The sequence below is a fragment of the Vollenhovia emeryi genome, unplaced genomic scaffold (genome assembly GCF_000949405.1).
Source record: "Vollenhovia emeryi isolate VEMERY1.0 unplaced genomic scaffold, V.emery_V1.0 DF939188.1, whole genome shotgun sequence".
Taxonomy (NCBI): Eukaryota; Metazoa; Arthropoda; class Insecta; order Hymenoptera; family Formicidae; genus Vollenhovia; species Vollenhovia emeryi.
Window position 1 is genome coordinate 1,136,430 of NW_011967178.1, and position 26,423 is coordinate 1,162,852.

At 43.6% G+C, this 26,423-nt stretch overlaps 1 protein-coding gene across 4 annotated transcripts; it reads left to right on the forward strand.

The window, feature by feature from the left end:
• Nucleotides 1-3,567: 3,567 nt before the first annotated feature.
• On the forward strand, nucleotides 3,568-24,002 carry LOC105562447 (multiple epidermal growth factor-like domains protein 8). 4 transcript variants are annotated; one of them, XM_012013300.1, is made up of 17 exons: nucleotides 3,568-4,083; nucleotides 4,967-5,286; nucleotides 5,372-5,535; nucleotides 5,824-6,107; nucleotides 6,383-6,567; nucleotides 6,762-7,083; nucleotides 7,429-7,670; nucleotides 8,412-8,645; nucleotides 8,774-9,061; nucleotides 9,706-9,843; nucleotides 9,920-10,164; nucleotides 10,246-10,869; nucleotides 11,113-12,342; nucleotides 12,466-16,408; nucleotides 16,646-16,654; nucleotides 16,747-16,934; nucleotides 17,177-24,002. In XM_012013300.1, the coding sequence occupies exons 2-17, from the start codon at nucleotides 5,082-5,084 to the stop codon at nucleotides 18,020-18,022; spliced, it is 9,147 nt and encodes a 3,048-aa protein (XP_011868690.1). In that variant the 5' UTR covers nucleotides 3,568-4,083; nucleotides 4,967-5,081; the 3' UTR covers nucleotides 18,023-24,002. The 4 variants fall into 4 exon arrangements, with proteins under 4 accessions (XP_011868690.1, XP_011868691.1, XP_011868689.1 ...); XM_012013301.1 differs by lacking the exon at nucleotides 3,568-4,083 and adding an exon at nucleotides 4,093-4,453; XM_012013299.1 differs by lacking the exon at nucleotides 3,568-4,083 and having other exon boundaries at nucleotides 4,693-5,286.
• The last annotated feature ends 2,421 nt before the right edge of the window (nucleotides 24,003-26,423 follow it).

Genomic DNA, 26,423 nt, shown 5'->3' on the forward strand with positions numbered 1-26,423 from the left:
TCACACCAAACGTTTCACCATCTCGACTTTCAGATTGGTTTATCAATGGGGAAATAGAAACGAATGAAATTACAAGATTATCCGGTAAATTATTGGCTAGTGAAATTGAATTGTCACTCGTGATTAAAGGAAATAAATAAACTGAGGGACCTAGATAAGACAATTACAGGCAGCTTTTGCGCCAACTGATCTCGCAAATAATAGATGGAGTACGGGTCTTTGGGGTACCTACACATATAATAGAAATACTAATGACTACTAATATTATTATAAGCATAGTAATACTATATTAGCATTGTCTCATAGTCGGGGTACTGTTATAATAATTTAATAACAATCTATTGTTAAAGATTATATACGCTACGATAACGTAATACTATTATATTATTATAATGGTAGTATCGAGACGAGATGCAGACCGAAACGGGCTTGACGCTTCGCAGCGCAAAGGGTTGACCTATCGGCTGAAGGGTTGAAGGGAAACGGACGTGCAGCGGCACGCCGAGCGTCTTTGTAAAATTTTTCACTGCGAGGGTAACGTGCGTACCGCATTGCGGTAACAAAAATAAGGCTGTAACTGAACGATTGTATCAATCGTCGCGTACAATCGTACTTTGGCAATGTACAGTACATTTGTTGACAGGATACTAAGCGAATACGCTCTTCGTGCGTTACTGCGAGTCACGCCGCTGCACCATGCGGGGGGTGATATCACAATACTTGTTCTCTTTCTTTTCTTTCGCCTTGCTGCGGAGGCCGAGCCGTTTAAATTCTTTGCGCCCAACGCAAGTAGTGACTATAAATCGCGGATTTCCTCTCGCCGAGCAAACTTCAAAGTAACGCAATTAGAAAAATTAGGAAGGCTGACAATGCGAAACGCTAATTAAATCGGGAGACCACTTTGGACTTTCTTATCGACGATAATTATTTTTTATAGAACCGGCGAGTACTGTATCAATAATTAACGTTAATAAGCGTAAATGGTAAAGAGATAGGCTTCAGGAGGGACTCGGAGCTTAAATGTCATAAGATTCGAGCATACGTTTCGAGATAACGGCATAAATCCGCGATTTTACATACGTTTATAATTAATATAAAGATCGCAGGATCGGTTTTAGAGAAAATTTAGGCGCGTTTATGACAGTCTCACCTAGCAGCACCGTGCATTGACCAAACATTGGTTAAACATTGGCTCAATATTTGGTTGTATTGGGCCAACGTTTAGCCAATGCACTGTGCTACTAGGGTCTTAGCGCCAGTTTAAACATGTTTATTGGAACTTGCCGTTCCAGCTTGGCTTTTTTCTGACTTATTGAATTTCTTATAAGTACAGATTCTATCTGATGGATTGCGGGAAGAACCTAAAGCCGAGTTAAATTGAAATACTCAGATGCAGCTTTTTCTTATTTTCCATCTATTGCATATTATTATTAACATGTCAGTATGTTATATGTATATTAGAAACGAACGATTTGCCCCCTCCCCCCCCCCCGTTTAAGTTCTGAGCAACTCTGCGCGTCAGTTGGCGAACTTGACAAGTTTTGCGAACTCGATGTGCCTCGGTCTCCGATGCGCCTCGGAAACCGTTTTAACCGATAAGTTCCAAGTACAGTTAAGCTTTCTAATAATTGTCTTTCCACACTTCTGTTTATATTGTACGACACAACGATCGAGAAGGATTGAAGTAATTTATTCTTGCCGAGATAATAAAACATTTGCATTGCCAGAACGCCTGCCTTTGTAGATTGTAAATCATTTTTATCTCAAACTGTCGCCCTGCAATCAGCTGAAAGCACTCGGCACCGCTGCAACCATTTCCGAAAAGAGGGTGTTCTTTGCCTCCACTAAAAGCCCTCGGCGGTCGGCACCGCGCTCATGTAAATACAGGATAAGATAGCATGTAGGTCGAGTTACTCCATAAACAGATTAAAATCGTCGTGCGGTTTTGGTGATTATGGAGGCACGCTGTGGCACGTGCAGTGGCTTCACACCGGTACACTCGTGGTCAAAAAGGTTCTCTGACGTTTTATGGATAAATTTCGAAAATGCGGTCATGCGAGAGATTATGGCTTTTGCTCACGGATATGTGCAGCAACGCATTATTAGAGCAAAGGAATAATATGTACGAATATCCCCTTGCAATGTCGAAGCAGACGAATATATACAAGTAGAATGCGAGTTGAAATCAAATCCAGAATCTCGATCGTTCTCACGTACCGCCTCAATTTTTCGCGATTATCACCGTTGAAAGGCCGTTGAATAAAAACACAATCGCAGAGGATATCTTTATCGTGTCTTTGTTATCTGAAATTATCAAAGTGGCATTGCGCGCCTTTTGTGTTTTAAAGCATATGTACGTTATCGGTTAATCTGTATCTCACGCGCAAATATACCTTCGGACACTTTTTATCTCTATATTTTGAATATATGAAAGAGACCATTGGGTATTTTTTGCACACACACACGGTGTCGAAACAGTGCAGGCCATGTATACAAAGCAAAATTATTATACACGTCGCCAGCGGCTTTTATAAATCCGTTTTATATTGCATTATTTCATTATATTGTTTTATACATGCAATTTTTTTATATCAATGGCCGCATTCCGTGGAAAAAACCCATACAGCACACAGATGTTGAAAATCAACATCTCAGAAACGATTCCATTACAACATTGCAATATTGTATCAATGTTACGAAATGTAGATTCAACGTTGAAAAGAAATTGCAATAACGTCTGATGTCCGCTGAATTGTTATGTCTTGTAAACGTTACAATATTCAACATTCAGAAAACATTGTTAAATTGTCCCAGGTAGCGCAAGACACTCCTATGAACATTTTAAGAATATTCTTGAAGAATATTTGGAATATTCCACAGGTCATTCATATATATTTATCTTATGTTCGAGAGAGAACATTCGACTGGCACTACTATCAATCTTTTTCGAATGTGAATAGAATAATCTATCGAATATAGCGTGTCGTTATACATATATGGCATGATCACAGGTTTCCACTGCCTTTTGCATAAGATTAATATATTACACAACAAACAATATGCACTACATAAACTCGACGAATATTCTAAAAACGTTCTTCTTTGTTTATTCTGAAATATTCTGAAATTAAGAATATTTGCACTGCAGAAGAATATTCATAGAACTATGTGTGCTAACTTTTTAAGTATCTATTTGAGTGTCAAAAAGTAATAATTTGTTCAAGATTGTTTCAACGTTGCAGCCAATATAAAGAATTAATGTACAAACATCAACCTAGATTCGATCGTAGAAAAGATATTTATACTTCAACATTCAACGTTGCAACGTTTCGGCAACGTAATTATTTTAACTTTCTCTGCTGCATGGGAAAGGTAGCTTTTGCGACTGTTGTGAAAATCTTGGATCCGATTGGCGTACGCTTTTAATTAAGGCGGAGTCTCATGCTCCAACGAAGTTTACAAATTTTACAACCGTCGCAGAGCAGCCGTTTAATCGCGCCGATATCCTAATTTCGTGTCAGAATACAAGCGTTCATAACGTTCATAATGGCCGCCGCGGCCCGCGCCGCGACGGTGCTTCCCCCACTCCGGGCGCGGCCGTAAAAAGCAATGCTCGTAGCGGGGGGGCAGTCGAAGCGTCAGCGAGACGGAGCGAGGCGGAGCACCGTGCCGACTGGCGCGTTTCACGGCGTTTTACGTCGCGTCACGTCACGTCACGTCGCACGTCTCTCGCCCGTGACGAGATTCGAGACCGTCGCCACGACGCGACGACAGCTACGGCGTTTCGCGCGGTACCGTCGGCGGACCTGCAGCTATCCGGGCTAGACGATGTTTTGATACGCTCCCTCCATCTATCTTCCTCTCTCTCTCTCTCTTTCTCCCCCCTTCTCTTTCTCTCTCTCTCTCTCTCTCCTTGTCGCCCCTGCCGGAGGATGCTCGGCGTCTGCGACTCCGTCCCGTCGACGAAGATGTGAGCCGTTTCCAGGAACATTCCGCAATCGGATCCCGCGACTCGCGAGTTCCTTCGGAGCGTATTATTGCGCTGTCATCGTCATCGTCGTCGTCGTCGCCGCCTCGTAATAGGTGCGGAAAGTTCACGTGCGCGCGCGCGCGCGCGTGCGTGCATGCATGCGTGCGTGTGTGTCATTTGCTTATTTGTGCTTATTTGCAAATTGATCAGGAGCCGAGAGAGCCTTGCGTTCTCGCGCGATGCCCGGCCCGATCGCCACGGGGGGATTGTCCTTCGACGAGTCGCGCGACACGCGTACGTTTCGCACGCTCGCTCGTGGCGTTTCGCCGAGAGCCGCCGAGAGATCGTGTCGACCGTCGAGGTGTCCCTACGGCTGGTTCGGACCGTCCGCAGCTGGCGAAGCGACCGCCCCTCTGGCTGATCCTGGCTGATCCTGGCCCCGCCGCGTGTCACGGGATCGCGTCGGCGATAAGACTCCGTTGCGTATGCATCGCTTTTCTTTTCTCTTTCTGCAAAATATGCCACCGCCTGCGGTGACATCGTCTCGTTTACGCTCCCGCGGTGTCGAGAGCCCGGACGGTTCAACGTGCGTTTTCGCGCCCGTAAATTCTCGAGTAGATTATCGCCGCGCCGATACGTTTCCCCTCCCACCTCCCCCTCCCCCCCAAGGACGACACCTTGGCTCCTGACGGCTCTTGACACGTGGAGCAAACTTTGCACTACGCTCGTTGACGCACTTTCCCGGCACAACGTCACCGTTTGTCGGCCCGCGAGCCACACTCCGAGGACACCGAGGGCATTGCAAAACTGCCCGATCCCGTTAAACCGCCGCGCGCTAATCCCCGTAACGCGACGACTCGGCGCTCGCAGCTGTGCAAATTTGTTGCTGGTCGGACGAGGGCGTACCTTATCTAGCGTTGAAAACCCAACGGGCACGTGCAGATAAAGTAATCGGGCTGTATGTACATCCCCGTTCTCTCTTTTTTTTTGCTCTAGATATGACTCTCCCCGTGCGCACCGCGTCGCGTAATTGCTCAGCAAGGTGCTATCCGATGTCTACGAATGACGACACCTGTGTGCTGTTGAACGACACCGAGGTGAACACGCTGTGATGGGGTGGACGACATCCACCACGGCATGGATGGTCATATGGAGCTGCCTGCTGCCGGGCCTCTGTCCAGCTCCGCAGGCATCTCCGAAGCAGGTGCCGTGCGATAAGACGAGGAAGGTCTTCACGGACTCATGGGGGATAATCAGCGACGGGCCTATGGGCTCCAATTACACTCAAGACTCTCACTGCGAGTGGCTCATCAAAGGTACGCGGATTAAACGCGCTCGCCGATTTTCAGCGGGTCCGAGCACAGCCGATAATTCGTATCCCCCTTTGTGTCTGTCGCGCAGCTAACCACAGCCGCCAGTTTATCACGTTAAGTTTCCGAACGATGGGCACAGAATGCAGCTACGACTACGTGTTCGTTTACGACGGGGATTCCTTTCGCTCGCCGCTTCTGGGCAGCTTTAGCGGCAAGACGGAGCCGCAGCAAGTGACATCATCGTCCGGTTATGTAAGTAAACATATCCCACGGTAATAACGTGGATAATGGACTGCTGGCTTACAAGATTTTACAGCGGCGTTACAATCGGTGGCGCCGATCGAGCGCGACGAACTTATTTCAATTTTTCACAATGAAAGATTACGGTGGGCTCGAGTTGCACATATAAAAGTGTATATCGAAACACCATACAACTGAAATACAGGCTACTAAAATTACGTAACGGCGGCGAACAGAAATGACACGCTATAAAATTTTGTTACGCTACGCAAGGTATAACGTTGGTATTTATTTTTGCAGATGTTAATATTATTGTATAGCGACACAAATTACGTACTAGACGGTTTCCACGCGGAATTTTCAGTCACGGATTGCCCGAACAACTGTACTCATCACGGAAAGTGTATTAACAATACCTGCGTCTGCGAAGACGACTGGGGTGGTAAAGACTGTTCCCGAGCTCTCTGCCCAAACAATTGCAATCACGCCGGTGTTTGCGAGATTACGGGAAAAAGATGCAAATGCAACAGCGGATACTCTGGGCAATCTTGTTCGTTACATAAAGCGCATCCGGAAGGAAATCGGTATGTTGGACCGTTGAATTATACACATCTTTACATTGTTATTTAACAATAAAGTAAAATTACTTAATATTTTGTGGCAAAGTTTGCGCATCCACGTTTAAGCAGCTGATCGACCATGACTGGCGATGTGTTTTTTTAACACAGAAAATTTCTTGCGAAAAATATTACCTCAGCCAGGCTTTGAACCTGGACCTCCGAAGTTTGCGTATATTAACATGTAACAATGACTGGGACGTGTATTATTAATCTCTGTGATGATCTAATTATTTGTGTAGGTGGCATTGGCTTTCGCATTCGGAAAGTGGACTTAGACCACGCGCAGCTCATACAGCGATTTACGTTCAGGAAACGGATTCACTTTATGTCTTCGGCGGCTACGATCTCAATTATATACTCAGTAATTTAGAGGTGTACAGATTTAGCACAAGTCAGTGGGAAGACGAATACGGAAATGTATTAGGTAAGTACAAAAAATAGATGTGCAATTTCTTTACTATTTCTTTATGACTCTTACATTTTAATTGTTTATGCCATCTTTCGTATACAATAAATAGTTTATTACAATGCGAGAATATAATCAAATTCTTTCTATTTAAAATGTTATAATGTACATAAAAAAAAGAATAACTTCTCACTATTGTTTTACATTCGCAGAAGGCGCTGCATCTGCCGATTATCTCGATCTCAGGTTCATCGCTTCCGAATTACAACGGAATCCCGATGGCAAAGAGATATACGGCCTATCGACGACATCTTTAATTTGGAAGGTGCTCTATAGCATCAAAGGTAACAATACATTCGGCCTGCTCGATCGGACTTCTGACGGCGGTCAGCACAGCTCGCGAGAGTTCAGGAATATGCCTAAGGATAAGGAAAACGAGAAAAGCAGGAGTACCATAAGGATCGATAGGAACGACGATCCCAGAAGAAAGCATCCGCGAAATATAAGACCGCATTATTCGCAAATGTCGACAAGGTAGTAAGTGACAGATTGCACTCGTTAATTCAACTCGAAAACTCGTTTCTATTGTAGTATCTTGGAAACTCAGAACAATACATTGTTAACTTTGTATTATTCATGTAAAGATATAAAAATGGGGAAGCTCTATGTACATTTAAAATACTCTCTTACGAATTGCGCGCTTTTGATTGGAGATCTTATCATAAGGACTCGTCGAAACTCTAGTTAAAGTAATCTTTGGGATAACTTTATACGAAGCTTTATATGTCCATAATTTTCACGAAAGAGTAAACATTTATTTCTTGTTATTTGTACAGTTGGAATTAAACTGTTTTCTTTTTACATGTCTGTTCCTCCAAGATATCGCAGAAACTTGGAAAACTTATACAGAGAACATGATGCGACGGATGTGCAAAACGATGACGTGAAATGGGAAGAGCAAATCGTGGCGGGATCCGCGGAAGAAAATATATTCATGCCAGAGCTTACGGATCCGAAATTAACTACGAGTGATTCACTGAAAGAGGACGTTACAGAGCCAACTGTTGACGAATTACCCAAACCGAGTCCTCGATATGGTCACGCTGCGTGTAAATACCAAGGTCTGTCTCGTATAGCGTTTACTAATCTGTGCCCATAAAAACACGGCAAAAAGTTTTATAGTGCAGAAATAAAGGAACTTGCAGCTAGTTTCGTACGCGAATTAACATATACAAATTTATTATATTTTGTGGCGCTAATTAATATAAAGTGGAACGAATAGTACGTAGGACCTTGTTTCGAGATACAGCATTATTTTACCTTTATCTGTTTGCGCTGGTAATGAAACTGGATTGGCATAATAACGAACTAGAAGTGGGAATGTTTTTCGAAAATATTTTTAACGAGAGAGAAGAAGAGAAAAATCTTTTAGTTGTAAATATTTATTACAAATAGAAACAAAAAATGGAAAAGATGATAAGAAAGTACTGCGATTTACTATTATAGCATTGTAAGCAAGTTGTCGTGATGATTTATAACAGAACTCGGCGAGATGGGTCACTTCGCGGCCGATTTTCAGTTGACTCCGCCCGCCGCTATTCCCTTCACCCTCGCCGTCCCGCGCAAAGCCCACGAGCCGCTCGAGGCTCAGGAGCGTAAATGTGTTTTCAATAGCTTTCCTCGTCACCCTTGAGGTACTATTGCTAACGCGTTATTTTTTTCTAATGGTATCCCCAGTAGGCGGGCGGAGTCAACTGAAGATCGACCGCGAAGTGACCTACCTCGCCGAGCTCTGATTTATACTTTAGTAATAAAATTAACCATTGTCATTGGCAAAAGGAATAACGTCTTTGTATTTTCAGATGGTTTTGTGGTCTTTGGAGGAAAGGTACAAGACGGCTCTTTATCGAACGAGCTGTGGCATTACAGTGTGAATAAACGCATGTGGACTTTACGCGCTAAAAACTCCCCCTTCTACCCACCCAGGCTCACAAGACACACTCTAACTTTGGCAGGCGACTACATCTATCTGTTCGGAGGTAGTACCGTTGATGGAGAGTTCTCGTCCAGCCTCTATAAAATCAAGTTGCGTTTAGGTAAGATTTATCTTCATTTTATTAAAGTGAAAAAGAGAAATTTCAAAGAATGTTTAATATTTATACTTTCTACCTATGCAAAACATGTAGCTGGTATTGAAAAATATTAATGTAACCTATAATTATAGCGGATCCTACGGCGATTAATGAGAGGTGGATAGAAGTGCGACCACGTGGCGGCAAGGAACTTGATGTGCGCGTGGTGGCACATTCGACTGTATATCATCGTGCTACCAATTCTCTGCTGGTGTACGGTGGCGTGATCGCCAGCATTGCCCGTTTCAGTAAATTGTCGGATCGAATGTTCGTCTTTCAACTAGACAGAAAGGTCTGGTCCGAGATCCATTATCCGAGAGCGCACTTGCGAGACACATACGTGCCGAGAGAACGCGCGTTTCATACATGCAATATTATAGGTAGATAATTTTTTTTCTATAAATTATATATCTAAAGCTTTATGTAAAATATATTATAAATACATTTACGTTAGGAGCATAGAGAGGCAATAAGAGCCAAACGCTAAGTGTTAGGTGCGGAAATCATATTAGATTTAATTTTAAATACAGTTGAACAAGTCAAACGTTTCGGTCTATCAAAGCGTTTATATTTTTTTTAATTATTAATGTTGCGATACAAATATCTTATTGTTATACTTCAGATGTCATTGAGAAGGATCACTTTGGTTGACCGAAACGTTTGACTTGTTCAACTGTATTTAACATTAAATCTAATATGATTTCCGCACCTAAAACCCTAAAGCGTTTGGCTCTTATTGCCTTTCTATGTTCTTAACGTAAATGTATATCAACAGAGCCTTAATACACTCAGTCCAAAAAAAAAGCGGTACACCTAAAATTTGTCAAAAAATTACCAACTTCCGAATGATGATAACTACCGCTTTTTTTTAGACTGATTGTGAGTGTATTTACTAAGTAATATTATAAATAATATAAGTTGTTTTTTTTTTTATAAATTTGACGATAGATTTATGTTGTCTAGTGCATTTTGAAACTTAAAATACGCACGTTAATTATGAAAACTTGATTTATTATTACGATAGGAAATTATCTGGTGGTATTCGGCGGATATTCTCATAGGCATAACAAGGAGGAGATCTGTTACGATAACCAGATGTATCTTTATCATCTTGGTTGTCATGCTTGGGTGAGCCACGATGTGTTGGGCTTAAACGACAAGGGTAAAGCAAACTTAATTTATTTTACATAGAATTTACTTTGATTTAAGTGTACTTAAAATGTTTTCCATTTTTTTAGGTTCTCGTTATCCCAAGCAGCAAGGTGTATTCGCTCATGCGGCGGATGTACGTAACGGAAATACCTTGCTGCTCGTTGGTGGGTATCATGGCAACGTAAATGCAGATCTTCTCGCATACACTTTGCCGCCTATGTTAGCACCGGGAGACGAGGATTACGTCGAGCCAGAGCAAATTTGCTCGAGGCACAAGAGCCTAATGGAGTGCGCGGCCAACCCCGAATGTGGCTGGTGTTCCGCGGATGAGGTATTTTATTTATTAATCTTACCTGTTGTACATATTTAGAAGACAACTCTCGCTCTAATGAAATTTCTTGGCACGTTGCAGATATGCTACGGTCGGACGATAGGTAGCAACTGTACGACAAATTTGCAGACAACGCGCTGCCCGGGAGTCTGTCCTGCCTTAGGCGACTGTCACTCTTGCCTGATACACGGCCAGCCCGGTGGTGGTTGGGGCACGAATGTCCGCGGCAAGAAGTCTGTCTCGAATAAACTAAATTTGGGCACGTGCACGTGGTGTGTCCAGAATGCCCGGTGTCACCACAAGGACGACAATTACGGCGTGTGCGGCCTGCGGGACGACACGCCGCTCTCGCAGATACCGGGTTGGTGGGGCTCGAAAGGCACGGAAATAACCAAAGTCGAAGAGTGTCGAGAGATGGACAAGAGACCGGGTTTGACTTTTCTCAAGTACAAGCCGCCCGTGAACTTCAGCCAGCCCGATTCAGTCGCCATAGTGAACGCGACCACGGTCGATTTCAGTCCATTGCCACCCATACAAGGCGCGAAGACGGAATCTACGATAGGCGGCGAGATGATCGCCAGGCTAACCGGCTTCCTCAGACCGCCAAATTACTCTTGGGAAAGCGCGGCAGAGCAGCTGAAGATCTGCGTCAGTTATAACAGTGCGACGCTTCACGTGTCGCGAGATGACGATCCTGATAAGTTGGTGAGTTATCATTTGTCATACTTTCTAATTGTATTGGAAAGTCGGGATAAGAATTATTGAAGAGGAATGTAAATGGTGTGTTTAAACAAGAAGGCATTTCCTATAATTTTACTTCAGTTTATTGAAGAAAATTTGACATTTGGGAACTGAAGTATTCTCTTCGCATAAACCGATTGAACGACTTGAATGTTTTCAATATGTTTTACTATAATTAAACTGTCCATAATTTCTCATGTCTCTCAGGAGCTCGTCGCCAATCTAACCGCGGAGACATCGCAGTGCATACCGACAAAGTGGCCAGATAGTACAAGTCCGATGGAGCTGCAGGCGGGCCGTTACCTGTTGGACTTTGAATCGAAAAGAATGGTGACCGCGAGCTACGCTTATGCGAGTAAAATGGAAATTACACACAACAAGAAGACGGAGAATGGGAAAGTGTTCACATTCGAGTACCTAGAGCCGTATCAGAATGGCTCTTGCCACCAGTACGGCAATTGTCTGCACTGCCTGAGCGATTCCTCGTGCGGTTGGTGCGACATTACCAATCAGTGTCTGTCGCGCTCCACCAACGAGACGGAAAGCTGCGCGGTAGACATGGAGTGGGACGAGGAGGGCGGCGAGACGATACGCGAGTGGCACTACTTGACAATCACACCGTCGGCGTGCGCCAACTGCTCCAACTACATCTCCTGCGAGTCATGCGTGGGTACCAACTTGTGCGAATGGTGGACGGAGGAGGCAAAGTGCGCACGAATCAATCGACTACCGAACGCCGTGGTGAGTCTGGATCAGTGCCCGATCCCGTGCCGACAACGCTCCAATTGCACGCAGTGCCTGGACGAGCGCGGCAGATGCGTGTGGTGCGAAGCCACGCGAGAGTGCTTCTCGTTCTCCGTCTACACGTCGGAGTACCAGTTTGGCCTGTGTCGGGAATGGATGGACCAGGCGGGCCTGATGGGTGTCACGTCGCGCAGCGACTCGTCGCTCACCGGCAACGATCAGTGCAAGAGCTGCAGCCGGCACTCCAACTGCTCCAGCTGCCTGCACTCGCTCAGCTGCGGCTGGTGCTACAGCCTGGAGAACCCCATCACCGGCATGTGCGTGCAGGGCGACTTCAATCAGGCCCACGTCAACTGCAGCGCGATCATCAACGAATACCGGAACAGCAGTCTGAGGGCCGACGAGTCTGGCTGGGCGTACGCGCAGTGTCCGGATGTAGACGAGTGCGATCTTGGCTTGCACGACTGCCATCCCGATGCGCTTTGCACCAATACCCACGGCAGCTTCAGCTGCCAGTGCAAGCGCGGTTTTAACGGCGACGGCAAGGAGAACTGTACCAAGACCTGTTACGAGAGGTGCGTCAATGGTTATTGCAGCGAGGCGCCGGATTACAAGTGCGAGTGCAACCTGGGCTGGACCGGGCCGGACTGTCGGACCAACTGCGGCTGTTACAACCATTCCACGTGTCTACAGGTAGATAAAGATAAAGATCGCATGCCGAAAGTGAAAGCTCGTTGAAAATCCGCAAACTGTTGATTTTTTTTTATTTTGTTATTAATAATATCACTATCGATTGTCTCAATTCGATCTTTTCAGGGGCCAGGCATCTGCGACGAGTGTCAAGACTGGACGACCGGACGCTACTGCGAGGAATGTAAGGCGGGTAGTTACGGGAACGCGACCACGCCATTGGGCTGTCGCGAATGCAACTGCAACGGGCACGGCGACGTGGAGCTCGACGTTTGCGATCGGCAGACCGGTATGTGTTTCTGCCGCGACAACACCGAGGACGACAAGTGTCAGCGCTGCAAACGAGGCTACTACGGGGATCCGCGTAACGGCGGGATGTGCTACTACGGCTGCATGTCTCGGGGTATGCTGGGTGGGGAAGGAAATGGTAAGCAGGGTCTTGGCAGCCGACACTCGCAATCTTCGCTCTGGGACAATTACATGGGCGACTCGCCGACGAGAGAGTGCCTGTGGATCGTCAGTCCCGAGACAGATCTCTCTTTGGACGCGACCCCGGCGATTCAGAGCGTGATACAATTCACTATCCACGATGACATCAACGTAAGTTGCCAGGAGAACAGCGTGTACGTTTACGACGGCCTGCCCGAATTCGTCTCGTCTACCGGTGGCCACCAGAGCCAACTGTTGGGCGTGTACTGCACGGAGAGCACCAACTATCCAGTGACGGTCGAGGCCAAATCCGGCTTCCTGACAGTGCACTATAAGCAGCTGGACGAAGTGGAGGGTTTTAATGCGAGCTACGTGATAATGACGTGCAACAGCTGCCCGGAGAACCGCGAGTGCCGCAACGGCAACTGCCTCTGCAAATCCGGTTACGTCGGCATTAACTGCGACGTGGAGATCTGCCCGAATAACTGTACAGCTTCCGAGAAACGCGGCGCCTGCGACAAGGGCTATGGCCGTTGCGTTTGCGCGCCAGGCTACGGCGGGCGCGACTGCTCGATCCAGCTGAAAAACTACCAGCTGATATTTACGGAACTCTTCAATTCAGAATACTTGGCCGATCATCTGGACCACTTGAGGAAGACACTGCCGCGCTTCGGGCACAGCCTGGTGGCTGATCGACGCGGCAGCCTGTGGATGTTCGGCGGTTACTCGCTCAGCCACGGGCCTCTCAACGACATCAGGCTCTTCGACACGAAGAATAATACGTGGATGCCGGTGACGGTGGAATCTACGTCGGAGGCGTCCATGCCGCAGGGCCGCTACTTTCACGCCGCCGAAATTGTGCACAGCAGGCAACAGATCTACGTCTACGGTGGGCTGTCGATGAAGGACGAGGACGTGCAAGGACTGTCGAACAACACCCTCAGCGACTTTTGGAAATTCAGCTTGCAGAACCAGCGATGGAGCCAAATCGTGCAGGACGAGTCGAAGAAGGAGCCGCTACCTCTGGCTGGTCACACGTTGACCCTGCGCAGGGACGGAGAATCGGAGAGCCTGATTCTGATCGGTGGCTTTAGCCCCAAGTACGGATACCTGGACACGGTCTGGGAGTTCAATCTCGAGACCGAGACCTGGGACACAGTGATCACTGTGGGGAACGGACCCCTAGGTGTTTACGGTCATTCCACGGTATATAACAGCAAGTCCGATAGTTTCTACGTCTTCGGTGGCTACACCTATGCGGTAAATAGAACGTTTATCTCGAACAAATTGTACGCCTTGAATTACAAGACGCGAACGTGGTCTGTACTGCCGCCATTCGAGGACGACTTCACCGACGGCGGCGGTTTACCTCAAGCTAGATTCCTTCACTCGGCGGTTACGACGGACGAATACATGGTGATATTTGGCGGCCGGCAAAATCCTCACAACACCTCGGACTCGCTAATAGCGTACAAATACTCGTGCAATCTGTGGATACGCTTAATAACGAGAGACATGGAGACGATCGGCAGTCCGCCACCGCCGGCGTACGCCCACGCGATGACTCACGCCGATCCAGAGTCAAACGCCGTTTACGTTGTCGGTGGCTTCGACGGCGGTATCAAGAGCCACGTCACGCTGATCAGCATACCGGAGGATCTGTGCAATCTGTGGAAGGATAAGACCACGTGCAGGAAATACTTCGGTTGCTCGTTCTGCGCCGTCACCACTCTCAACGGCACCAACGCTTCCTTCTGCTTCTCGAACGAGGTATCGAGCAACCGGTGCGACGTCAACGTCACTCAGGTGCAACGGTCGAACGGAATATTCTGCAGTTCGGAATGGATGGCGAGCAGGAGGTGCCAGAACTTCAGGACCTGCACGGACTGTCTCGCGGAGTGGCCGTATTACATAGAGGACAAGCCGGTCTGCAAATGGTGCGAATACTGTCGCAAGTGCATCCCGGCGGACAGGGACTGCAAGGAGGAGCAGCAGGAGCTGAACAAATGCGGCGTGTCGATGTCCAACGTGGTTCAGTGCGCGGAACGGCAGTGTCCGGCGAGCGACTGCGAGAAGTGCAACAGTCTAGGCCCGCACTGCCTGTGGACGAGGCAGGTGCTGAAAACTTACGAGTTGGGGCTGACGCTGACGGGCCAGCCCGTCTACGACTGGAACTGCGTGGAGGACAACGTCTTCGAGCGGATTACGTCTTCCAGCATAAAGATGAGCAGCACGCAATGCGAGAAGAGGTGCTCCGAGCACAAAGACTGCACGAGCTGTCTGAGGGGTACCGGAGCCGAGGGTGGGTGGAGCGAGTGCAGGTGGTCGACGCAATTGAACGAGTGCATCTCCCCGTCGTACCAGCCGCTCTATTGCGCCGGCGGTGTTTGCGGTTTGGTGTTGCGTAGCGCGGACATGGACCACTGCCCGGAGCCGTGCTCGGTGTTCAAGCAGTGCAGCACCTGCCTCAAGCACTCGCATTGCGGCTGGTGTTCCTTGAACTCGGCTAATATAACCGGTCAGGGACTGTGCACGGAAGGCTCGCTCGAAGCGCCGGCGGATCATCCGGCTGGTGGTACTTGCTCGATGCTTTATCGGCAACACTTGCCGGAGGTCGAGGCGACGCCGATCACCACGACGACGTTACACCCGTATCACGTGGACTCTGCGGAGGCGCAGGACAACGTTACGATGTCGTTACTCAACGCGATCGCTCAACCAAAGCCGGACTTCTCGTGGCACTACGTCCGCTGCCCGCCGGAGAACGAATGCGAAAACGGCCACCACACGTGTTCGCCGAAGAGCGAGAAGTGTTTCGACCTGGAGGAAGGCTTCGAGTGCAAGTGCGGGGACGGATACAAGACCGAGAGCAGCTGGGGGAACGAGTTCGGTAAGAAGATCTGCGTGCCCATGTGCACGCAGGGCTGCGTAAGGGGCACGTGCGTCAAGCCGGACCTGTGCCGCTGTGACTTCGGCTACGTTGGCTCCAATTGCTCGATCCAGTGCCAGTGCAACGGGCACAGCGACTGCGCCGGGCCGGACAAGCTTGATAACTGCACGAAATGCCACAACAACACGATGGGGAAGCAGTGCGAGAAATGCATGCCTCTGTACGTCGGCAATCCCGCGGACAACGGTCAGTGCGTGCCGTGTCTCGAGTACTGCAACGGGCACACTCGGATTTGCGTCAACGACAACGTGACCGTGCCCGATCCGAACTCGTTGGACAAGATGTCGATAGAGAAGCTGAGCAAGCAACTGGGGGAAGGACCGATGGCGAAGGCCAAGTGCATCAATTGCGGCAACTACACGAGAGGCGACAAGTGCGGCGAATGCATGACCGGCTACTTTCGGGGCACGGAGGACCTGCGAGACGTGTGCCGGTCCTGCGAGTGTCACGGTCACGGCTTCACGTGCGACCCCGTGACCGGCGAGAAGTGCAATTGCGGCAACAACACCGAGAGCGACCCGTCCTGCATCAGCGGTCCCATCAAGGGCACCACCACGATCGGCACACCCTGCTGGATGGTGCAATGCAGCAAGTGCAGGGAGAATTACGCCGGTATTCCGACGATGGGTCATCAGTGCTACAAGACCGTCACGGTCGACAATAAAATGTGCTTCGACTCGAAATTAATAGGTGAGCGTACAGCCGTGCAAACGAGATACATCCAATGCACAAGAGATTTTCCTCATCTGCGCATCTCTTTAACAGTTCGCTCGTTTAATATGCTGTTCATTGAAATCCTTTTCTTCATTGAAATTCCTCATATGAAAATACTGATTTCATTTGACGATGTATGTTTATACTCACGCAATCGATACTTTAGTCAAGTAATTGTTCTTCTTAAATTGCAACGTTCTATTTTGTGTGGAGCATTTTACGGTTCGTATCCTTCTCCTTCTACTACAAGCTATTTGATATCCTGCCGTTTTCGCGCATCTAAAATGAGACCTTATACCATTTTCCTATTTCAGACGAGTGCAAGATGAAGCCTAAGCCCCTAAATCCTGGCCAAACCGTCTTTTATATGGTGCAACCGCGATTCATGAACGTGGACATCAGAGTGATGGTGGATGTCACCCAAGGTGCCTTGGATCTCTTCTTGAGTCCCCGGGATGATTCCTTCGTCGTCACCTTGAACTCGTCGACTGGATATCAAGAAGTACGATTTTATTATTTTTATATCTTTGCAAAATAAAAATGCTAGTTTATTTTTTCTCTATGTTAAATCCTAAAGCCATCGATAAACTTAAATCTCCGAAATCTTTCAACTCTTAAACGACCTATAAACTTGGATCACTTTGTCGATTATTTGCTACGTCAAACTTATTTCTCATTGCATGTAATAGATTTGCAATTCTTTTCAATTCAACAATGTGTCTGAAATACTCGTTTCGTGAGCAGGTCGAGCTGGATGGTAGATTCAGGTTGCGGCCTGATCAGCCCAACAACAAATTCCAAATTGTCGAGTATAATCCTCACTTTGGAGCTAACGGTACCACTACAGAGGAACCGCGTACCCGGTGGAATACTGGGATCGGCGGATCGCAGTATTTCGTGATGGAACGCTGGCTCGAAAATGATCTGGCCAGTTTTCTGACGATCGAGAGGCGAAACACCTTCCTGGTGATCCGTAATCTGACGAATCGACTGGTGCTGACGTTGCCGCAAGACAAACACGAACTCGGCCAGACCAAGTTTCACATTGCGCTACGAGCGATTGACCCGGTGAATCCAGAGTTGAATGGCCGCGCTGCCTACGGAATGATCTTCTTCCGTCAGGATCAGTTGCACATCGATCTGTTTGTGTTCTTCTCGTGCTTCTTCTCCTGCTTCTTCTTGTTCCTGGCGGCGTGCGTAGTCGCGTGGAAGGCAAAGCAGACGGCGGATTTACGCCGTGCCCGACGTCGTCATGTCGTGGAGATGCTGCACATGGCGAAGCGACCGTTTGCCTCCGCGACGATAATCTACGATCGGGATGGCGGCGAGTGTAGCCCGAGCTCGCCGCAACGTAAGGGCAGGCGAAGCTACCACAAGCACGTGAGCTTTCACATCGACGTGATGCCGGTGGCAGTCGAGCCTACCAGCGACTACTACGCGGCGGTGGGGACGGTGTTCATCAGGCTACCCGGCGGCCGCCAAACACCCGTCAAACTGGCCCTGGGCAGTTCGCTCATACACTTGACCAGAATCTTCCCGGTCAATAGCAGAATGCTTTTTAGACGTAGAAATAGTCTTTTGACCAACTGAACCCACGTTACAGTGGAATCTCGTCCTCGACGGCTTTCGAGTTCCACATCTCGGGCACCGATATTCCCCTTGAACTCTTCTCGAACATCGACAAGAGTCACCGACGTTTGAGCAATCTACTGAAGATTACAGCCGTAATAGAATTTGAATATATATAGGTTTAACTGGCAGCCACCCATTTTCAGACAGTTTTTAACAGCTTTTAACAAAAAATAATGGATAAGATTAACTCAGGATATAACGTGAATTTTAACGCATATTTTACTGTCAGAACATCTTGCTTATAATTTTTTCTTTTCCGTTAAAAAGCTATTCTTTTTTTTTATATTGATGGTCAATAAGAACAGTAATGATTGAATCTATAGAACGCAGACATATAAAATAAATATTAATCAACATTAATATTCCGCCGAATTTTACTACGAATATTGGATTCATGGATCCAGAGACCGCCGGAGAAAATTTACTGAATCATATTATGACTAAATGTAAACATGTAAAAATTCGTGCCATTAAAATTCTAGGATTCTCGTGCACAATTAGGATTCATATAAGAATATATAGTGTAATATACTGAGACTCACAAAAGCGTGTACTAGAAAAAATTCGAGTTCTAAAGAAACAATGTAAGCAATGACGAGTGGATCCAAGGCTCTTATATTGTAGATCTGTGAATCGAGTTCTGTAAAGGACGTAAGCAATGATGAACAGATCCAAGGATCTTTTATTAGATCTGTGAATCGAGAAATTGTTTTTTTAATTTTAACTAGAGATTTAATATTGTACAAGTAGTTGGGAGAGAGAGTCGATATTAAGATATTTAATCTAAATATAATATATATATTGTCGTATACCATTCCATGACGAGACTGTACGTTTGTATATACAACAATCTGTAATTATGTATTAATTCGTACTTTATACATTTTTGTAGAAACATTTTACGAGACGTAGCTACGCGTCATGGAACATTCGTGATCATTCTCGGAAGTAGGCGAAATCGATTTCTCGTGATTCGTATCGGTTGAACGAACAGTATTAGAATTGTTGATTAGAGATGGAGCTCAACGATGCGTGCGTTAAGAAGGTTCCTATGCCAAATTGATTAAGATGGATACATGTTGAGCGCCCTAATGTAATAATAATATATTATTTATCGTAAACGGGTGAAGGAAGAAGGCAGAAAGTTTTGTTTGGAAAAGAAATGTACATATACACATAAAGGTTGCAAATATGTGTTGCAAACTTTTATACTAACTGGCGTCGTTTGCGTACTGCGTTGAAAGACACTTGTGCTCGACAGGCGATTTTTTTATCACGGATTACGATTACGTATTATTCAAAACGTATACCTAGGTAATGTGAATGTCAACGATATTGGCATTGACGTGCTTAATAATTATCGTTACAAGCACAAAAATGGGAGAATGCAGGGATGGTGTTTTGTTTGAGATTCAAGAGTAAAAAATACAAAACGAACGAACGCCGATGAGTATCAGAAAATTTCTATGTATACAAAGTCTATGTATACAAAGCAGTTCATAAAAGTAGAACTTTCTTTTTACACATTTACGAGAGAGATTGAATTTGTGCGTGTTGTGAGTGTGGTATGCGTGTGTATGATGTACGTATGTGTATGTGTGTAAAGGATATCTATAGAAGAAAAGAAACTATGATTTAGGAAAGTAAGGCAGTATAAACGGTAGAGAAGCAGGATAAATAACACCACGAATTTGTGGAATCGAGAATTTGCGATCTGGAAAAAATCTTTACGGTTACATATCACAAGTTGAAATCTATCTTATATATTAGTAATATCATATTATTATAATATCGTAGTATTATAATTGTATAACAAATCTGCAGTATTTTGTGCTCGAAGAATTCTTGATTACACAAAAAACGGTGAGCCATCTCTTTATTATCCCATTTATGTGTTTTGTTCTGCGTTTTTGAATTAGAATAACGTAATGGTTTTAGTAGCGGAATGAGAAGACCTCTTTTATGTGCATGCGTTTTCTTGTTGTACCACATAAATGAGGCACACGTAAAGAAGAGCTTCGGTATCATGTTTACACCGTCAAATGGATGAAAGAATGCACGAGTGCTTTTCGACCAGGAAATAACATTCGTTAAATTAAGCGAACACATTGACGATACGACGCGATCAGTTTGTTGAATCTCATTGTCAGTCTTTTCTTGTCACAAAAGTCTCGTCAGTACGCGCAACGCAAACGGACTCTTCGTTATGTCACAATACCCTTCAGGTGCAGCTACCTGTTAATCGCAGTTCCTCTCTCTCTTTCTCTCTGTTTCTTACAATACATATCTGGATCTATAGATCCGAAAATCCACTGACAATGAATACGATTATTGCAGTAAAATAAAAGGCACGATCTTTAAAACTAAAGAATTACGGAAATTTAAATATAAAAATCTCTGAAACTAGGATCGATGCGTGATTGGAATGGTTAGCTCGATGTTTTGAATTGAAAATTACAAAATTATAAAGCGAAGCTCCAAGAAATCATGTATCTAAGAATAAATGTCGTGTCCGCAATATCGAATGTTCATGGAACTATAAATTTGAAGGGTCCATCAACATCGAATGAAATCGTGGATATTCGACGACCTAAGATCCAGCAATACGCACTAATCCTTCAGTTTTCAATATCGCCCTGTAGGTCCTTAGAAGTTACATTATAACGTTTGAGATTTAAAGTTCCTCCAAAAATGTATAAATTTCGAGGACTTGGCAACCTGTGTACATTCTAAGAACCTACATAGGTCGAAGCGATTATTGGAAGGAGAAGGATTAAAATTAATTCGACAACCGCGTAAGGTCACAAAGAATCGTTGTTAATTCTCATTTGTTCATTTACGCATATAGGAGCAGTCGCGCTGTCCTAAATACTCATTCGCGTGGTACCGTGTAAAGCATGTAAATTCGATTAAGTACACAGAATCGACAGTATATGTACATTTATATAGGTTTACATACATAGAGATATATTATATATATACACATATTATAAAAGAAATACGAGACCGGTGAATATGTATAATTTTTTGGTTGTATAGATCTGAACGTTATTTCCGAAATAATTCTATTTTATATATTATTATTACATCGCGTCGTCGATGATAACGAGCGATAATCTTCCAATGCCGGCATTGTATCGAAGAAAAAAAAATTAAAGAACAAGCGTGATCGAGGACGTACCGCTTCGTAACGAAGAAACAGGTTGTGAAAAGAAAAAAAAAGAAAAAGCGGAAAATATTGAGTATCGAGCCAACGTCTGTCGGATTTTCGGTACGAAAGTGCAATTTATCTTCTAGTTCACGTTCGCGAGGAGAAACGTAAGGTTGTGCAAACGATGATTAATAAATTGTATTGCGGAAGCTTTAATAAACATACGTAAAACCGAAGCTTTCATTCGAAGCTTATGATCCCTCAATTGTATATTACTCGTTTCACCATCTTTTCAATCTATTTGTAAAATGCATGCATATCTACTACTTTGTTCATTTTTTTTCATGCGGAATCTCTCGGATATGCTATTGGATTGTAAATCACGTATTATTGTTGAACGATTCTTTAAAATAACGTCTTTGATCGACAATTTATTAAACTGTGAAATAAGATACCGCAACGAGATATAAAACAGCGTCACGAATCGCAGTAAAAAGAAATATCCTAACGCTGAAGATCTACATTAATAATCTGCGTTTAGCGCTTGCATGCGACTGTTCAATTACAAGTTTGACTCGTTTGTTATAACAAAGTTACACGCATTTCTGTTACAGAGTTTCAGAAGATCATATTTATCACTGAACGTAGGACGTGAGAATCTAAAGATAACGAATGGATGACGCCGATGGGGGAGGGGGAGGGGGTAAGAAAAAATATCGGAGACTACGATTATAATTAAATCATCTTTATTCTCTCGTACGTCGATTCAGTAAAATCTCTCAAACTCAATCTGTGTTTCTCATATACATATATAGAATTCTCTTTCATATACTACATCTATTCTCAGGACATTCGTAGAACGATGCCGTTCGGCAATAGTTATTTACATATTTAGACTACCACACACACATTCACTCGCGACATCCATCCTCGCACGCACGTGTGTACATCGAGCGATCTAGGAGACGAATTGTCAGCGTTGTTCCCAGAGCTCCTCCTGAAAAGGATTCCTTTACGGTTTTCAACAACAACAAGAGACTCGCAAACAGCGTCACCGGTCTAGAAAAAGATATTCCAAATAGATATCTCGATTTTTAGAAAAACAGATATACACACAAATAAGCGACTCGATCGTCGTAAGAAAAGATCTCGAATCACTCTGTCAGTCGAAACCAATTTGTACCAATTTATAATTTCGTTATATCTAACAATGACACACATTTACCTTTCACTTGAAACGATAAATTATAAAGATTTCATGTAAAAAAAACCGACGAGCTTATTTCCTCCGAATATTTTCACTATAAGCGAGGAAACGACGTGAGCTCGGCGGTATCTCCTCAAAGGTATCTCTCTATGAATTTTCACAATTAATTCTTGGAATTTTCTCGCTTGTGGCAAAGAGCATCGTTGCTCCCCTCCCCCCTTCTCGTCAAACGATTAAATTTGTCACAGAGTTGATGAGAGATTCATTACAGACGCGAGAGTTAGACAAAACCTAAATCTCGACCCTTTCCTCCCCGGTATAATCGTATTAAAATACACTTGAATAGAGAAATTGTTACAAAAATCTTGCAAGCTTTATAAACTTTTTTCCTAGTATTCAAACGTATTTGTTTTGGGAACGATAGGGCAGAAGGGATCGTCCTTCGACTTTGTACGATTAACACTTTGTACAATTTCGGTCTGAATTATAACATCCATGATCATTCTGGACCACGGCTTTGGAGCATGGCATAGTTTAGGATTTACATTCGCATTTCACTGGGAAATAAGTGCGCGTGCAACTGCAATTTCATAAAATTATATATATAAATATATATATATATATATATATATATATGTGTGTGTGTGCGTGTGTGTGTGTGTATGCGTGTGCGTGTGTGTGTAGTTGTAGTACAAGGAATTGTACATGTCGCGAAATGAAACACGCTCTAATTGCACGCGCAACATTTGATCTCTTACGATAAAATTCTCAGTTTTATCAAAAGCCATTTTGCTGGGATCAACTTGCCAAGTATCCCTCTGGCGATTCAAACTGTTAAGAGACGTTTGCCGAGAAATTATATCAATGAAAATATCGGCGCGAAATGTCTATGGATAAGCGCGATTGACCCTATTTTGTTCGTCTCCCGCTTATCACCGCCATCCGCTTGATGAAATACGTAGAATACCAAAAATTTAGCGATTACTTGTTACTTATTGTCAATAGAATATATAGAAACTTGCGCTTGTGTAGTTGACTGTTTGACAAATTGCAAGATGCAAGAGTAAAAATAGCCATATAATTGCACGTGCAATTATTACTCAGCGCGAGACAGGTACAAGAATGCTTGTAGTTGTCACCATCGCGAGGGCGACGATCTTATTCTACATAACATTAACCACTAGCAACGTGGCGAATATATATGTATCTATATCCTATACGTATGCATACATAAATATGATATACGTCTGTGCATGTACACACATATATATATTTATACATACATACGTACGTATACATATTTACATTTGTAACGAGATTTGTAAGAGAGTAAATAACCACAAAAAACGATAGATATAATTTAAAATACAATAATAGAATAGTTAGTATTTCGTTTTTCCGAAATTGCGAGCTACCTAAAACGCGATAACTTTGACGATACCTTCGACGAGACTCGAATCTGTTTTAACGTACACAAGGGTATAAAAAAAAACATATGTATATAATACCGAAGTACAGCGTTGCTAGACAAAAATTACGCCAATTTTTCAAGCTCTGAATGTTAATAAATAAAACGCAACATAAAGCAACATGTTTGATTAAAAAATTTAAATAATAAGTTAATCTCCTAAACCTTAATCCTACATGAAAAGTACAAAAGGTACATCTTATTTACATGAAAAATATACATATATATAAACCTGCCTGGTAATTAAGATAAGAAAGTCATATATATGTATATTGTAATAAGGATTTCACCTGCATCGCAGTTGACTAAGCTATTTTTATTTCTTTACGCAAATTATAAACGTGCAAAAAGATAATAAATCGCTTTACATTTCCAAAAAATATATATATAACTACGCTAGAGTTAAAAAGATAAGAACCTTTTTTGCCTCGTATTGTAGAACTTAATTTAAGTTCTCTCACGAAACACAAATTCGAGTCATCTTCGAAATTTATCGTCTGTGATGTAACGCGCGATCACTCGGTAACCGCGAATATTTCTCGATCGCAATCTCCTGCAATCAATACACACATTACATACCTCATGCCCGCATACGCACATACACACGCACACACACAAATATACATATATATACAAAACACCTCAGAGAATATGGTAATCGGTAATAGAAACTTTATCTTCTCAATGAAGCTAAAAATTAAACATTGCTAAACAAAAAAATTACATCTTTGAAGTAACTTTTAATTGTCAACATTAAATATCTTGATAATTAATCCGTAAAATCAGATGCGCACAGAATCTCGAATTAGAAAGTAAGCTTATTTTTTTATTTATATTCCTGAAACTTGATTCGTTACATCTCTTAATTTTCAATATTAGATGCCAATATTAAATTATACTAAATTATATTAAGAAATATTAATTATAGAAATTATTAACGCGTCTAATATAGCTAATAAATCTAATTATAAGAAATATTAGATAATTTTAAGCTATATTAAGAAGCCTACTTCTCAAATTTCTTTGGAAATAAATGATTCTTATATTTTCTGCGATGTACTGTATATGCAAGGCATTCAGGAAGTTTTTCAGTTTTAGTTAACAGTGATGTACATTTAAGTAATAATTCGTTAAAGTATTTCGTTTAAGGTAATCGCCACGTTTTTTTAGGTCAGTGTTCCTTAAACTGTGTTCCATGAAAATCTGGAAATATAACAGATAACTCTACATTGATTAGTATGTTAATTGCGACAAATATTTATCCTTTGTTATAACTATTTCACTGTAGTCCATCCAACATAAGTAAGATTTAATCATAGAAAGAAAGTTACACTGAAAAAGTTTAAACTATTCCTTATGCTTTATATACAAGGTGTCCGTCCAGATGTCCTTTCTCGCACACACGTACACAGATATTCCTTTATTTATAATATAGATATCTGTTTAACGAAAATTAGCAATTTTTAACATCTCTATCAACTATTCATAGTTTCAGCAGTGAAACAACTATCACCCTTTTTCTCTCTCTCTCTCTCTCTCTCTCTGTATTCGATTGAACTTCTAATTGAAAGGACATCGGCAATGATTGTAACGGAGCACCTTATAATCGTAACTTTCGCCTGCCGTTGTTTCTCAAGGAAAATCTTTATAGAGGCTCGAGGCACGACAAAGAAAAGACTCTATCCTTTGGTGTCCCGTGATTTGTAAGTTTAAGAAGCACTGGCGTTATCGATCACTGCCAGCGTGTTACATCTACGCGCGGCGAGAGACAGTGGTGCATTAAGTTTACAATTTCCCAAGACAGATCGACTGTCTTCGGGACTAGAATCGATCGTCTACTGTACACTTTCCATTACGTCTTCCCCTACTTTCCAACGGTTTGCTCCTTCCCGCGAAATAAAAAATAACCGCCAAAAAACTAGCTAGTATATATAAGACACTTATTACAGTTAAAAATTAAGTTTTCAACGCTCGCTCGTATGTATATCTCCTTTACCACGGGGTCGTCAAAAAAAAGGCCGCATATTGTTTCGACGTGCAACAACTCCAAAGATCTGTGGAACATGGATCTGCGAAGATAGATTACTTTAAAGATTCAACATCAATGATTTTTATTGACCGTATCTGACAATTAAAATGCTTATTGCGAAAAATATTACCCCAACCAGGATTCGAACCTGGGACCTCCCTCAATCATTGAGGGATTGAGGGAGGTCCCAGGTTCGAATCCTGGTTGGGGTAATATTTTTCGCAATAAGAATTTTAATTGCCAGATACGGTCAATAAAAATCATTGATGTTGTTAATTACTGCTGGCGACTTTTAAGAGTATTCTTAATAGTTTAAAGATTCAGTAGTGTAAGAGGAAAGCTAACAAAGATCCATAAAGTGCTACTAATGTAAGATATTATGGTACTATAGTACTATTCATAATTATAATCTGAATTCAAAGATGCATGGTACCAGAATACCTATACACAAAAACACTATCAAATATTCAAAACAATGATTGTTGAAACGAGGAGTCTACCTAA